Below are 15,593 nucleotides of genomic sequence, written 5' to 3' on the forward strand. Positions count from 1 at the left end.
TAGAGCCCTATAACATGAAATTGTTTATGATCAATACATTTTTTTTTCTGCATTGAAAAATTCTAAAGAAGAAAATTATGTGAATATCTATGTACTGTGCCAGAGGATTATCTGTATTAGTGTTCAGCCATGGAGAGTTCCATTTGATGAAAACAGCCTCATTAATTTGAAATGTATATTCTCTGCTTATCATATCTCCTCTTTATTTTTTCAAGGAAATGCTTCCCATGTTACCTGCGCTCTTGAGAATGAACCTTTACAGCTTGCATGTCCTAAATTAACTTCAGCTGATCCTCAGACTGGATTTGCTATAGTCTGGTACAAAAGAAATGAATCAAACGAGCTGGTGAAGTTGGCCCCTGAAGCAACCGTCAGAATCACTTTTACCTTCAGTTCACTTCACTTTTGGCCAGCTCACATGAACGACACCGGGGAGTATGTGTGCGTTCAAGAGTAAGTACTTAGTGCAATAAAAAAAAGTGCACGATATTAATTTGCAACATTTATATCATTTTATTTATTTATTTTATTTATTTAAAAAATTTTCTATACCGTCGTTTAGTGATATACCATCACAACGGTTTACAGATAGGCACATAAATAAATTCGAGATGGATTGTACTTTAATCAGGGGGTGCCGCAGTTGTTCAGATACATGATTCAATATTATAAGCTATATGTAAAGTGTATTAAAATTCCCTTTATGGGCTAACCGTAGATGCGGTATACTGTAATTCTTTAACTTAATACTTAAGTGTGATAAAATAAAAATAAAAACACACATATGTTCTCAGGTGACTTTTGCTTGTGCATATAAGTCCTTTTCTTGTTTCTTAGTACTATCTATTTCCCATTCTCACTTTGAAAGGCCTTTTTGAAAAGCCATGTTTTAAAGCTTTTTTTGAAGAGTTTTTGATCCCTCGTTAGTCTTATTTCGGGTGGCATTGAGTTCCATAATATAGGGCCGGCTAATGACAGTGCTCTCTCCCTTACTTGTGTCAGTTTAGCTGCCTTTCAGAGGGTATGGTTAGTAAGGCTTTATTTGCTGATCTGAGATTTCTTTGGGGAACATGTAGTCTTAATGCAGTGTTTAACCAATCAGTATTTTCTTCATTAATTAACTTGTGGGTTGTGCAAAGTGTTTTAAATTGTACTCTTTGTTCGATTGGCAGCCAGTGTAATTCGGCAAGAGTTTGAGTGATGTGGTCCCTTCTGCTTTTTCCAGTTAGGATTCTGGCTGCAGAGTTCTGTAAGATTTGGAGTGGTCTTAGTGTTGAATGTGGTAATCCAAGGAAGAGTGTGTTACAATAGTCTGTGCTAGCGAAAATAAGTGCTTGGAGAACGGTTCGAAAGTGCGCTTGGGTTAGTAGTGGTTTTAGCCTTCTAAGGACCATTAGTTTTGCATACCCCTCTCTGACTTTCAATGATATGTGTTGTTTGAGGTTGATTTCATTGTCAATTATTACTCCTAGGTTTCGAGTTTTTTCAGTTAGTTCCACTATCTGATTGTTTCTGAGTTTGATGGAATTCTGGATTAATTCAGTTGTTTTTTGTTCAAGGCGTATGAATTCTGTTTTTTCAATGTTAATTACTAGTTCCATTTGGCACAGCAGTTGTTTAATTATGCCTAGGTATAAAATTGCTAGGTTCAATGTTTTTTCAATTGTTTCGTCTACTGGTAAAATTAGCTGGATGTCGTCTGCATATATGTAATGTATGATACCTAGACTGGCTAAGAGGTGGCATAGGGGCAGCATGTAAATGTTAAATAGAGTCGCCGAAAGTGCTGATCCTTGAGGGACTCCGGTTTTTAGCTGGATTTTGTCTGAAATAGTGTTTTCTATCTGTACCTGAAATAATCTATTGTTTAGGTAGGACCTGAACCATTCAATTGTTTTGTTTTGAAGTCCTATTTCTTCAAGCCTGTTTAGTAGTATGTTATGATGTACTGTAAAGACTGTAAAGACAAATCCTTGTAGAATAAAATATGTAACAACGGTTTTAGAGAAAAAAATGGGTTACATCTCAGCCTCAGTCCTATCCTTTGGGTGGCCCCGCACCACCATGCCTCAATAAGTTCTGTCTTCAGGCCCATCAGCAACCTCTTCTATCTCTAATCCTGCCCCGCCCACTCAGAGCAATGTCCTCCCACCAGTGGATAGATACAGAAAGCAACGTTTCCCCATCCCAGCAGTTGCCTCTTCCTCTGCTGGCTTCCCTTTGAAATTTGAACAGTACAGGGCCCCATAATCTCATTAGGACCTCTGGCCAGAGGTGCCACAGGGCATTGTGGAGGTCACCTTTGGGGGCGGAGCAATGATGAGGGCAGAGAGGAATCTACCCTCCAATGATGTGGATGGGAAGGATTTCCCTGCTAATGATGCAGACTCAGGTGGTCCACTTTAGGTCACATAGAAGCAGCCACGCAGAAGCTGAGTTCTGCTGCCACTATAATGACAGTGGCAGTAGTGGTAGCAGCAGTTGTAAAATGGCACCATCCTGAATGGCCACCTATCTTGCCTGCCTCTTCTCACAGTCCTGCCATTGATTTCACACACTTCAGATGTATGCTGATAAAGGAAGATTTTCAAATCCCCAACACCTCCTGTTGGCAGAAGGGGATTACGCTATAGAAGGTGCTAGAGGTGAGGATTGCACATGGGAGAATAGTGGTTGGGAGGGAGATGATTCTGATTGCTTCAGGAATTGGGAGAGGGATGTTTGTGATGGAATCCTGTATCTTATCTCTCCTTATACTGCTCCCTCCCCAGTCCCTTAATCTATGCCACATACTAACCCCTCCCACCCAATCCCAGGTGTCATCGCCCTCCTACACTTACCCCATATCCAGGGTGCTCAGCTACCTCCTAGCCTCTGTCACAGGTCTTCACCTTCCTCCCTGCATTTACCCCATCTTCATTCCCCAATTATACATACTCATGTCTTGCTCCTCTGTTGCATGCATGGTGCTGCTAAAGACAGTCTTGCAGAATTTTTCAGAATGTACAAATACTGGATCTGATTTGTTAAGGATTTTTCCTATTCTGTGTCTGGAGTGGGGGGGGGGAGGGGGAAGTAAATCAAGCCTATTGTGAGCAGATTTTTTTTTTTTTTGCACAGAATTGTACATATTTTGACACTGTTGGGTAAATATAAGCATAAGGGAAATAAAGTGACCTATCCAAGGTCACACCACAATGTGGCAGAGGGCAGGCTTCTTGTGTCCTAGTCTATTGCCTGACTCACAAAGCACTGATCTAATCACTATTCTCCAACTTTGTGTGCACTATACTGGATATGATTTCATATACAGAAATCTGTCACAGTGCTCTGAATATGGTTATTTCCAACAGATCAAGGGAACTGAAGGGGAGCTACTCAAAAAATGATAGAAAATACTGAAATTGTCATCATCATCATCATGCTGATCAAAGTTGTGGTTGATGAGGAGTTTTAATATATAGTATAGTTACTCTATACATTATAAAATATTTCCCAGTTCAGGGAAGGTATGGTTTCTTATAGTATCAATAAACATGTAACTAGGAGGCAGTAGGACATAAGTCTGTTTTAGGGTTATGGTGATAATTCCGATATTTATGATAAACCTAGAAGGAAGTACTGATTGCAATCTGGTGGTTTATCACAAAGTAGGTCAAATTTATATCCAGCCATCAGTAAACCAGAAGTGAAAAAGTGGTGAGCGATATATATCCCAGTGCTTTTGGTATATGCTGTGTTTGTACGGTGTTAACAAGCTTTTGTGCATAAAAATTAGACATACAGAGCAAGTCTTGGTATTTAGATGAGGAATGTTCTGAGTTTTAAAGTTCTCCTCAAATGGCTGAACCACTTTTCCTCCACTAAAAGAAAACATTGGTGATGTTCCAAAACCTAGCAATCAGTGATTGCAGCCCACAGCCTCCTCTAATCTCAGTCATATGTGGCTAGGGATGTGCAGAAGGAAAAAATCCATTGCTATTCGGCATTCGTTTCACCAGGACCCGTATCCATTGCATTCGTTTCATAGGGGGGAAACCTATTCATTGATATGTTTTATTTGTTTTCCGATTTCCCATTAAAGTCAATGGGGGCAGTATTTGCAGCCTATTTTTGGCTGCAGAATTTGAGTTTTCTTATCAATTCTGATGAAACTTCTGAGGAGCTATCATTAGAATGAGAAAAAAGCTCCAAAGTACTTAGACTGTGGCAAAGTGGCACCAAAGTGGCATGAATAGCCTAAGGCACTTTAAAGGGGCAAAGGGGTACCAAGAGTGACAAAGGGGTACCAAGAGTGACAAGAGTGCTTTAACAGAGGCAAAAATCAGCAGCGACAGTGTCAAAAACACACCCCAGCTTCAAAAGAGAACACCGATAACAGATGCATGAACCCTCGAAGGCAGCAAGACAAGTGGCATCAATATCCTACAGCACAATGAAGGGGGAACATAGAAAGCAGAAAGACTAGCACCAACACACTGAGCAACCATGATAGTGGCAAGAACACCAGAAGGAGTTGTGTGAGTCATCTGGGTATATGGCAGCAAGGCAGAATGGCAGAATGCTGATAGGGGCAAGACAAGCTGGCAGAGCGGAGGTAGTCTAGTCCCTGTGGTTTTCATCAGGGCAAGAAAGGCTGGCCGTGGGGAGAGTTTTCTTTCCTTTGAGCAAGAAAGGGCTCCCTAGAATGGGTTGACCCCCCTAGAGTGGAGCACGAGCCTTCAAAGCATGGTGACATGGAAGTAGTCTCACTGTGAACAGCGGTTTAACATGGGTCAACAGGTACTAGGAGATAGGCTGGCCAGCTACCCTGGGTAGAGTTCCCTAACCTTTGAGCAGGAAAGGGCTCCAGGATGGTCAGGCACAGCATTAGAGGTCAAACCCTTTTAGGGACGTAAGGTCTGGACAACAGGCACAGCAGTCGAGGATAGAGGTCAACCCCACGTAGGGACATAAGACCTGGACGGACAGGCACAGCAATTGAGGATAGAGGTCAAGCCCACGAAGGGATATAAAGCCTAGATGGACAGGCACAGCAATCAAGGATAGAGGTCAAGCTGTTTTAGGGACATAAACCCTAGAAGGACAGGCACAGCAATCGAGGATAGAGGTCAAGCCCTTTTAGGGGCATAAAGCCTGGATGGACAAGCACAGCATTTGAGGATAGAGGTCAAGCCCACGTAGGGACATAAATCCTGGACGGACAGGCACAGCAATTGAGGATAGAGGTCAAACCCTTTTAGGGACATAAATCCTGGATGGACAGGCATAGCAATCGAGGATAGTGGTCAAGCCCTTTTAGGTACATAAAGCCTGGAAGGACAGGAACAGCATTCGAGGTCAAACCCTTGTAGAGACGTAAAGCCTGGATGGAAAGGCACAGCATTAGAGGTCAAGCCCTTGTAGGGACGTAAGGCCTGTATGGACAGGCACAGCAATCAAGGATAGAGGTCAAGCCCTTTTAAGGACATAAGGCCTAGATGGACAGGCACAGCATTCGAGGATAGAGGTGAAGCCCACTTAGGGATATAAGGCCTGGATGGACAGGCACAGCTATCGAGAATAGGGACATAAAGCCTGGACAGACAGGCACAGCATTTGAGGATAGAGTTCAAGCCCATGTAGGGAAATAAAGCCTGGATGGACAGGCACAGCATTTGAGGATAAGAGGTCAAGCTCATGTAGGGACATAAAGCCTGGACAGACAGACACACCAATCGAGTATAAAGGTCAAGCCCTTTTAGGGACATAAAGCCTGTACAGACAGGCACAGCATTTGAGGTCAAACCCTCTAGACGTAAAGCCTGGACGGACAGGCACAGCATTCGAGGTCAATCCCTCATAGAGATATAAGTCCTGGATGGACAGACACCGTGTTAGAGGTCAAACCCTCATAGGGACTTAAGGGCTGGATGGACAGGCACAGCATTAGATGATTTCCTTTCTGCAGGTACGTTGTGGTTTGATCTGTCACTTCTTCTTGAACTAGTTCACTGCCAGAAGAAAATGGCATCTTTTTCATTTCTGAAAGATAATTCAACAGAGGATGCTTTTAGAGCAATAGAGACTGCCATTGTGAAGCAAGAACTGAGCTGGAGATTATTTGTGAATACCCAGAAGCTATTAACTGTACTTATGCACTTCAGCTGATGACAAAAGAACATGAAGAGCTCTCAGAAATAAGAAAACCACTACTCAAGTCCAAATCTACAATATCAACCTATGTTGACTTTGTGGTTTACACAGTGCCTCTGTAAACTATGGGAAGACAGGATGAACTAGAGGGCACCTACCACCAGTTTTCTATAGTACTAGCAACATTACTGTTGGCACCTAAGAAATAGGGATGTGAATCATTTTTTAACTATTTAAAATATCGTCTGATATTTTTTAAATCGTCATTAATCGGTAAAGAATGTGATACAATAGAAATTCCCCCGATTTATCATGAAAAATCGTTTTTTTTTGTTAGTGCGCACTATCCATTGTTGGTGCGCACTAAAAGAAAATGATACAATTTGACACTTTTCAGGTCAGTTAAGGTATGAATATGTATTCCTATTGGCTGCCCTCTTTTTTATTTATGTTACCAAGGTTCCCACTGACGTGATGGTTTAATATATGGGGGATGGGAAATGGAAACGGCTGGTAGCTTGACAAAAAAAGTAATGTGATCAGTCAATGTGACTAGAACTTGTTTGTTTATTATTTTTGTTACCAGGCACTGGCACGTGAAATGCTAGTGCATGTTTTGAATTTGCCAATCCCTGTGCATTTTAGAAAGGTGGTCCTGGAATTATTATACACACTTCGAATATATGTATATGGTAATTAATTGTTGGTAAGTGTATTTTTGAAGTGGCCAGTACGTTTACTTTCCCTCCTACTTTTACTCACCAGCTAAGCTTTATAAGAAGGGCTTTTTCTTGTGTGTTGCTTTTGTTTGGTGTGAGGAGAGGAGAAACCTCAGCTCTTTATTCAATCTACTAGATCTATTATATCAACCTACTCAATTTTTTATTGATTTATTATATCAGTGAATTAACCTGGGAGGGTTGTGATCTTCCTGCATGCAGTGCCCTATCCCTGATACCGGGAGTGTTGTAATCTTCCTGCACACAGTGCCGTATCCCGGTTACCGGGGGGTGTTGTGATCTTCCTGCACACAGTGCCCTATCCCTGATACCGGGCGTGTTGTGATCTTCCTGCACGCAGTGCCCTATGCCTGATACCGGGAGTGTTGTGATCTTCCTGCATGCAGTGCCCTATCCCTGATACTGGGAGTGTTGTGATCTTCCCTCCCGAACCCCCCCAAAATGTTTTAAATTACCTGGGGTCCAGTGGGGGGGGGGGGGTGTCCCAGTGAGATCTCCCGCTCTCGGGTCACGGCTGCGTTAATAGAAATGGTGCCGGTGGCCCTTTGCCCTTACCATATGCCCTTACCATATGACAGGGACCCCCCCACTGGACCCCAGGTAATTTAAAACATTTGGGGGGGGGGTTCGGGAGGGTGGGGGATTTGTTTTAAAGGGTTGGGGTGGGTTTTAGGGTTGTTTTGGTATGCCGGTTTTCCTGCCCTCCCCAGATTGGAATTGTCAAGACCAACAAATATTTCACTTGAATCTATTTGGGATGCTATACAGACATTAAATTCAAATATATATAACCAGATGGCCCCAGTTTATTCATATGTGGAGAAATTAGAAACACGTATAGAGAAGGTTGAAAAAGAAATTGTAATAGAAAAATAATGTATTGCTAAAGTTAATATAGAAATGGGAAATACCTCAGCCTTTCAAAGTGCTTTATTGAAAGAAAGTAACATATTGAATTCTAGGTTAGAAAATATGGAAAATGCATTGAGGGGAAGGAATCTTCGGTTTATTAATTTCCCCAAGAGTCAGTTTATATCCCCCAAAGAGATGTGGAAGAAATATATGATAGAAATATTAAAAATTTCTGACCAGGTTATACCGGTAACATCAAGGATTTATTATATACCTTCCAATATAAAAAAGAATCTGGTAGATGGTAAAGACAACAATGTAACATCTAATGCTGACCAGTTACAGCTAAATCTAACTGAAATCCTGGAAACATCTCAGAAAGATCAGGTCACTCCTGCCACATTGGTGGTTACTTTCCTGCTTGAAGCAGATAAAGAGTGGACATTAAAAATGTTCTTTAGACATAGATCAGAAATTTTTTTTGGGCCTTAAGGTGAATGTTTTCCCAGATTTATCAAAGGCTACTCAAAAAAGAAGGAAGCAGTTTCTATTATTAAGACCTAGAGCAATGGAAATTGGGGCTATGTTTTTGATAAAATATCCATGTAAATGTCTTATAAAATACCAAGGGATGTCATATGTTTTTTATCAACCAAATCAGATTTATGATTTTTTGACGATAAATCGGGGGGATTGCTATTGTATCGCGGCTCTAACGATTTTTGACGATTTAAAATATATCTGACGATTGTTTTAAATCGTCAAAAAACGATTCACATCCCTATCAATTACAGATTCTTCCATAGGTCCTCCATCTCAATTGCTATTTAACGGTGTTTCTATTCCCATCTCTAAAGCAGCAAAAAATGTAGGCATAACCATTAATTCTGATCTATCACTAAAACAACACATTTCATTAGTTACAAAAAACTCTTTCTTTAAACTACAACTTTTGAAACGTTTACGTCCTTTACTATTTTTTCAAGATTTCTGGACTGTTCTTCAATCTATTGTCTTCTCAGGGCTCGATTATTGCAATTCTTTATATACAGGTCTCCCAGACAACACACTTCAGTTACTTCAAGTAATTCAAAATACAGCTGCTCGTATCTTAACTAATTCTTCAATCAAAAATCACATTACTCCAATACTCCAATCACTACACTGGCTACCAGTCAAATACAGAATACAATACAAAATCCTAATCATTATACATACTCTTATCCACAATCCTAATTCCACTACCTTATGTTCACTTCTCTGTATATATAAACCCGCCAGACACCTTAGATCAATGAATAAAAATTTACTCAATATTCCATCACCCCGACAAGCCCGATTAGAGATTACCAGAGAGCATTTTCAGTCACCGGACCAATTCTATGGAACACACTACCAGACTCCCTAAGATCCATACCTAATCTGACCCAATTCAAAAAATCTTCAAAAACTTATCTATTTCAAATTGCTTTTAAATCCATAAATACCAAATAATTAATTTTAGTTTTCTTTTAAGTTTGCTCAATAACTCAATTCCTACATGTATTTACAGTGTACCTCATCTTATGTTCATGAAATTTTATTTTATTTATGTAATAGTTAATAATTTTCTTTTGATATTTTGCATTTTATAATTATTTTTGTAGTTTTTGATCTCGTTTTTTTTTTTAATTAATTTTTAATTTTTGGAAATGCTTTATGTAAACCGTTTTGATTAAACACAGTTTGTAAAGGCGGTATACAAACATTTTTAAATAAATAAAAATAAATACATATATTCGAAGTGTGTATAATAATTCCAGGATCACCTTTCTAAAATGCACAGGGATTGGCAAATTCAAAACATGCACTAGCATTTCACGTGCCAGTGCCTGGTAACAAAAATAATAAACAAACAAGTTCTAGTCACATTGACTGATCACATTACTTTTTTTGTCAAGCTACCAACAGTTTCCATTTCTCATCCCCCATATATTAAACCATCACGTCAGTGGGAACCTTGGTAACATCAGTAAATAAGAGGGCAGCCAATAGGAATACATATTCATTCCTAAACTGACCTTAACTGACCTGAAAAGTGTCAAATTGTATCATTTTCTGTTAGTGCGCACTAACAATGGTTAGTGTGCACTAACATCCGTGTTAGTGCGCACTAACTCCCGTTAGTGCGCCCTAATCGGAAAAACGATTTTTTTACTAAACAAATCATGCCAATCACGATTTTCTTCTCCTGCCAGATGAATTCGATCGTTAAGACGATCGGGCACACGATTCACATCCCATATGAAGGTCAGGAGAACAATGTGCAAAGGTTATTGTTAGAATGTAAACTGAGGTGATTTGTAACTTGTTTACAAGAATATCGGTATATAAAAGTGCCAAATAAATAAATAAATAAATGAACTATGCAAGCTCCAAACATCTGAAGTCAGCTTTTTATGTTCTTACATTCCAAATGTTGCAAAACAGGAAAAGAATATTCTGGAAAGAAGTGATGCACAAATATATGAAACTGAAATTAGAAATACCAGAACTAAACTCAGATAGGCACAGCGTTTCAGGTCAGGCCCTTGTAGGGACGTATGGCCAGGACAGTGGATGAACAGGCACAGCGTTTGAGGTCAGGCTCTTGTAGGGATGTACGGCCTGGACAGTGGACGGACAGACACAGCATTTCAGGTTAGGTCCTTGTTGGGACATATGTCCTGGACGGTGGACAGACAGGCACACCATTTTATTCATCTTGCCATTCACAGGGAAAATTTGGAAAGGCAGGTTTATTTTCAAAAACACTAGCATTTCCATCAACTCTGGTACCAGCCTTGAGCGGTGAGGGCTCATGATATCCCCTGTCATTGAAAATACACGTTTACTGGGCACACTGGTTGGTGGACATGACAGATATCACTGAGCCACATTGGCTAGGTGTGGCCAGACAGTGGACTTGTGTGCCCAATATGCCAGCAGATCTGTCTGCATGTCCTCTGTGGGCTCTGAGAGATACTGTGTCACTGACAGTTGTGCTGGTATTTCCTTTGCTTGGGTTGGCTTAAAGTCACTCATGCCAGCTGCGTTCTCTCTAGCCCGTAGCACAAAAGATGAATCTTTATGGGCAACATGCCTTTGGCATACTGAAGTGGAGGAGGAGGAGGTACTAGCTGATGAGAGTGCTGCTCATGCTTGGGCTAGCACAGCTCTCTGAAGTGCCCGCCACTGTTTCCTCCTCTGCTTCATGCCTAATCTGTCTCTGCCTATGGTGCTCCTGATCACGGACTTTTGCTAACAGTAGGTCCTTCACAAATGAGAGACAATTGGACTGTAGGGCGAGATTCCCTTTCACATGGGGATCACAAACTGTGGTGAGTATGTATGTGTGCTCTTCTAAAGGCCTTAATCTCTCTTGCACCTGCTGCTGCAAAATGTCCAGACAATGCAGCACCTCAGCTGTCATTCCCTCTTCCTGTTTAAAGCCCTCCAAATTTTCATCCAGGAAATTAACTATAGGGATGATGTCAGCCAAGGTGGCTCGTCTGGAACTCAGCTCCTCCATGACATCCTTGAATGACTGCAGGATTTTTACCAGCGGACTCATGACTAACCAATCATGATGCCCTAGGGGATTCTGCACATCTATGTCCATTGAACCAGAAAGTTCATGAAGGGGTGTCTGCAGCTCCACTAACCTCTGCAGCATCATATAGGTGGAATTCCACCAGGTGGCAATGTCTTCAATGAGATGCTTATGAGGCATGTCCAAATCAGTCTGCTTTTGTCAGAGAACCTGTCCCGCCTTCACACTTCTGTGGAAGTGATCTGCTATGTCCCTGCACTTGTGTATTAAGTCCTGCAGGTATTCATTCTCTTGGTGCTTGGACTCCAACCCCAGAGCTGACTTCACTACCAGGTGCAGAGTGTGTGCAAAACATCGGATGTTCTGAAAGCGCCCCTTTGTTATTGCCTTTACCATGTTTGCACCATTGTCTGTGACAAAGAACCCTGCCTGAGGATTCCTGTCTCACTGGTGTTGTTGGCAGCCCTCCAGCATCTGTCTGCTAGAATATTGGCAGCAGTATGGGCCTGGTCCATCAGGTGGGTGTGCAGTAAAACCCACCTCCACCCTGATAGAGCTGCTGCCTGCCCCTGCCTCATCCAGGTTCCACCAGTGTGCTGTCAGGGAGAGGTAAGAGTGTGCAGCATTCATGGCGGTCCAGATATCGCAGGTGAAGTGCACACTCCCCTGTGCCTTAGCTAGCAGCGCTTGGATGTGACTGTGACACTGCTTGTACAGGCTGGGGATGACCTTTCTGCTAAATGTGGTTCTGGAGGGGAATCTGTAATTTGGAACTACGACCTTCAGAAAATGCTTGAAACCCACATTCTCCACTATCTGCAAGGGCTGGTCATCAAGGGCAATCATTTCCCCAATGCTCCTGGTTACAACTTTTGAGGCTGCCTGCCTCCTATCCTGGGATAGCGTTACCGCACTCCACCCCATTTCCTCCATGGTGGGTTGTCACTTCTGCCACATGGCAGGGGGCTCCTGGCCTGCCACCTGACTGCTAGAAGGGGCTGAGGGCATGGGGTGACTCTGCTCCTTTTCAACCTCTTTACGCTGCTTGGAAGGGGTCCTCTAACTGGTACTGTCACCATTCCCAGATGGCAATACTCTTGTTGGATGTTGCCTCTTCATATGATGCTTCATGCCAAAATTAGATAGATGTCCCATTTGCTTGCTTCTGCTAATAGCCGTGCCACAGTAATTACACCGAGCAAAACACGGGTCCTCCGTCACTTTAAAGTGACTCCAGATCGCAGATGTCTTTCGTTATCCCTTCTCTATAGCCTTCGGGGTGGATGCTGGCACTGGAGCTGAAGTAGTGGGTGCACCCTGAGACGCAATGCCAGGGGCATCAGTCACACTCTGTGCCTGCGCTGACTGCTCTTCCTCCTCATCATCTTCAGTTTCATCTCTCCCCCTGCAGCACTGAAGTGGAGGCTAAGACAGGTCTAACGGATCCTCCTAAACCTTCATCAGCTATTACTTCTTCCATTTCTGATAAGAATCCCACACAAGATGATTCTTCATTGGAATCAGAAGCAAACAGTGTCTGCGCTACATTGTCAATGCTAAGTCGAGACTGCTGTCACACTGCTGCTTTTGGATGTCGCCATTTTGTCTTGCTTGACTTAGCCTCCCCTTCCCTCACCTCCAAAACTACAGGGTCAGAAACAGGTGGTGGCGATGCATCATCTTTAGATTTCATTTTTTTCCAGATGGAACTGCCTGCCCCTCCAGAGATAGTAGATTGGAACAGGTCCCTTTTTAATTTTAATGGGGGACTGGTACTCCCTTTTGAGGTGTCTCGTCTTCCAGTCCCAATCAATCGACCATGTCTAGCTTTCCCAGACATTAAGGATTTAATGTCACTGCCTACTAGGGATTTTAATTAGAAGAATTATTTCCAAAAGAGGCCCACTGGGGATTTGGCTTCACAGATCACCGGTGTCCCGATATATGTGAGTCTGTTAAACTGCCTGCCCACAGGCACAGTGCTTTGATGTGCTCTAATGTAATGTGTGTGTGCACACAACAAACTAGTAACTACAAAAGAGGCCTACTGGGAATTTGGCTTAAAGAGCACTGCTGTGCCAATATAGATGAGTCTGAAAAACTGCCCACAGACCCCCACGAGCAGGAAGTGCCTTGCCTTCTTGGCTTAAAAAAGCACTGCTATCCCAATATAGATGAGTCTGGAAAACTGCCCACAGACCCCCACGAGGCAGTGCCTTTTTGGCTTAAAAGAGCACTGCTATACCAATATAGGTGAGTCTAGAAAACTGCCCACAGATCCCCATGAGGCAGTGCCTCCTTGGCTTAAAAGAGCACTGCTTTACCAATATAGGTGAGTCTGGAAAACTGCCCACAGACCCCCACGAGGCAATGCCTCCTTACCTTTAAAGAGCACTGCTGTACCAATATAGGTGAGTCTGGAAAACTGCCCACAGACCCTCACAAGGCAGTACCTCCTTGGCTTAAAATAGCACTGCTGTATAGGGATGTGCAGCAGGGACAGATTCGTCCCATTCGGTATTCATATTTGTTGGGTCCCAAATCCATTGCATCCATTCTCAGGGGACCCCGATCCGTTCATTAGTTACATATTATTCGTTTCTCAAAAAAACCCCATCCCAACAATTTAAATTTAATTAGCTACAACCCCCCACCCTCCTGAACCACCCAGACTTGCCAAAAGTCCCTGGTGGTCCAGCGGGGGTCCTGGAGCGATCTCCTGCACTCGGTCTGTCGGCTGCCGGTATTCAAAATGGCACCGATAGCCTTTGCCCTTACTATGTCACAGGGGCTATCGGTGCCATTGGTCGGCCCCTGTCACATAGTAGGAGCAATGGACGGCCGGCGCCATCTTGTGCTCCTACCATGTGACAGGGGCCAACCAATGGCACCGGTAGCCCCTGTGACATAGTAAGGGCAAAGGCTATCAGTGCCATTTTGAATACCGGCAGCCGACGGTCTAAGTGCAGGAGATTGTTCCAGGATCCCTGCTGGACCACCAAGGACTTTTGGCAAGTCTTGGAGGGGGTCAGGAGCGTGGTGGTTTATTCGTTAGTGATACATTGTATTCATGGGGGTTCGCCATACGTTTCGTGACCCCCACGAATAGAACGAATATGGCATATATGTTGTGGATTGCCAATACTTTGCAAACGAATGCACACCCCTACTGCTGTACCAATATAGGTGAGTCTGGAAAACTGCCCATAGACCCCCATGAGCAGGCAGTGCCTTGCCTTCTTGGCTTAAGAGAGCACTGCTTAACCAATATATGTGAGTCTGGAAAACTGCCCACAGACCCCCACTCCCATATAGCAACCAATATTTTACATTGGGAATTGGCTTATTTTTCTCTGCATTAGAGACAAATATGTGTAGAACACACAGTACTCCACAAAAGCAGAGGCAGCTATAATCTAAAATATCTATCAGTGCAAATTGGCAGGGAAATGCTTGAATTAGCACAAGACTGAAAGTCATAGTAGCAATTTCATTGCCAAGGTTTCAGCCCTTTTACTTATTCTCCTCTTTTATCATTATAACTTTAAAATTATCGGGGATAAATGAAAGCTATTGATAACAGGACCACAGTTTTGATATACCACCCGCTGAGGTTTGATTAAATCAGATGTACTTTGACAATATGTGCATGACTTACACTTTTTTTGGTTGAAGGAACAAGATCAGCACTCTGGAGAATATATTTATTTAAAGCAGGATCTTGGCACTGTGCTGTGATTTTTATATCATTTCAGTAGTATCTTACATTTCTGGTATTATAAGGAGATCGATTTATATACTTTTGCTTGATTAACCTGCGTTAGCTTCCTTTTCTTCTATGGTTGCTGCTGCAAATAATTTGCAATCCAAGGCAACAGGGCTGCATATTTTAGCTCTATTATTGTTGCTCTTTCACTGTCGTGGGTAGACAAATACAAGACATTGCCCTTTTACCAGTCCTGGCAGAGCCCCTTTTCAGTGTTTGCTGAACTTCACTGAAAAGGTGCCTTTTTGTGTCAGAAAATACAATCGTAGCCTTATAAAAATGTTTCCTTCTTATGTTCTCTCGTAGGAATGGAACTCACAGTGCCCGATCTTCCAAACTCTCCTTACTTGTTAACAGAAAAAATGAAGACTGTTTTAGCACGAACTGCACTTATGAAAAATTGGGGATAATTAAGAAATCCTTCACGATGCGATGTGGAGTAATTTGGAATTACGAGGAAAATGGCATTAAAACTGGTATGCCAAAGTGGTACAAGGTATTTATTTGAAGAAAGAATTGCAAACGGGCC

At 42.4% G+C, this 15,593-nt stretch overlaps 1 protein-coding gene across 3 annotated transcripts in view; it reads left to right on the plus strand.

Moving 5' to 3' along the window:
- The window catches only part of LOC115093115 (interleukin-18 receptor 1-like), a 101,567-nt gene that overhangs the window by 20,660 nt on the left and 65,314 nt on the right, over nucleotides 1-15,593 (plus strand). For 2 of the 3 annotated variants that reach the window (XM_029604828.1, XM_029604829.1), the window contains 2 exons: nucleotides 216-453; nucleotides 15,371-15,560. In XM_029604828.1, the coding sequence (XP_029460688.1) occupies nucleotides 216-453; nucleotides 15,371-15,560 (428 nt within the window). The remainder of the gene's footprint in view (nucleotides 1-215; nucleotides 454-15,370; nucleotides 15,561-15,593) is intronic. The other variant, XM_029604831.1, reaches the window with a different exon arrangement.

This window comes from Rhinatrema bivittatum, chromosome 5 (assembly GCF_901001135.1).
Source record: "Rhinatrema bivittatum chromosome 5, aRhiBiv1.1, whole genome shotgun sequence".
In the NCBI taxonomy this organism is placed as follows: Eukaryota; Metazoa; Chordata; class Amphibia; order Gymnophiona; family Rhinatrematidae; genus Rhinatrema; species Rhinatrema bivittatum.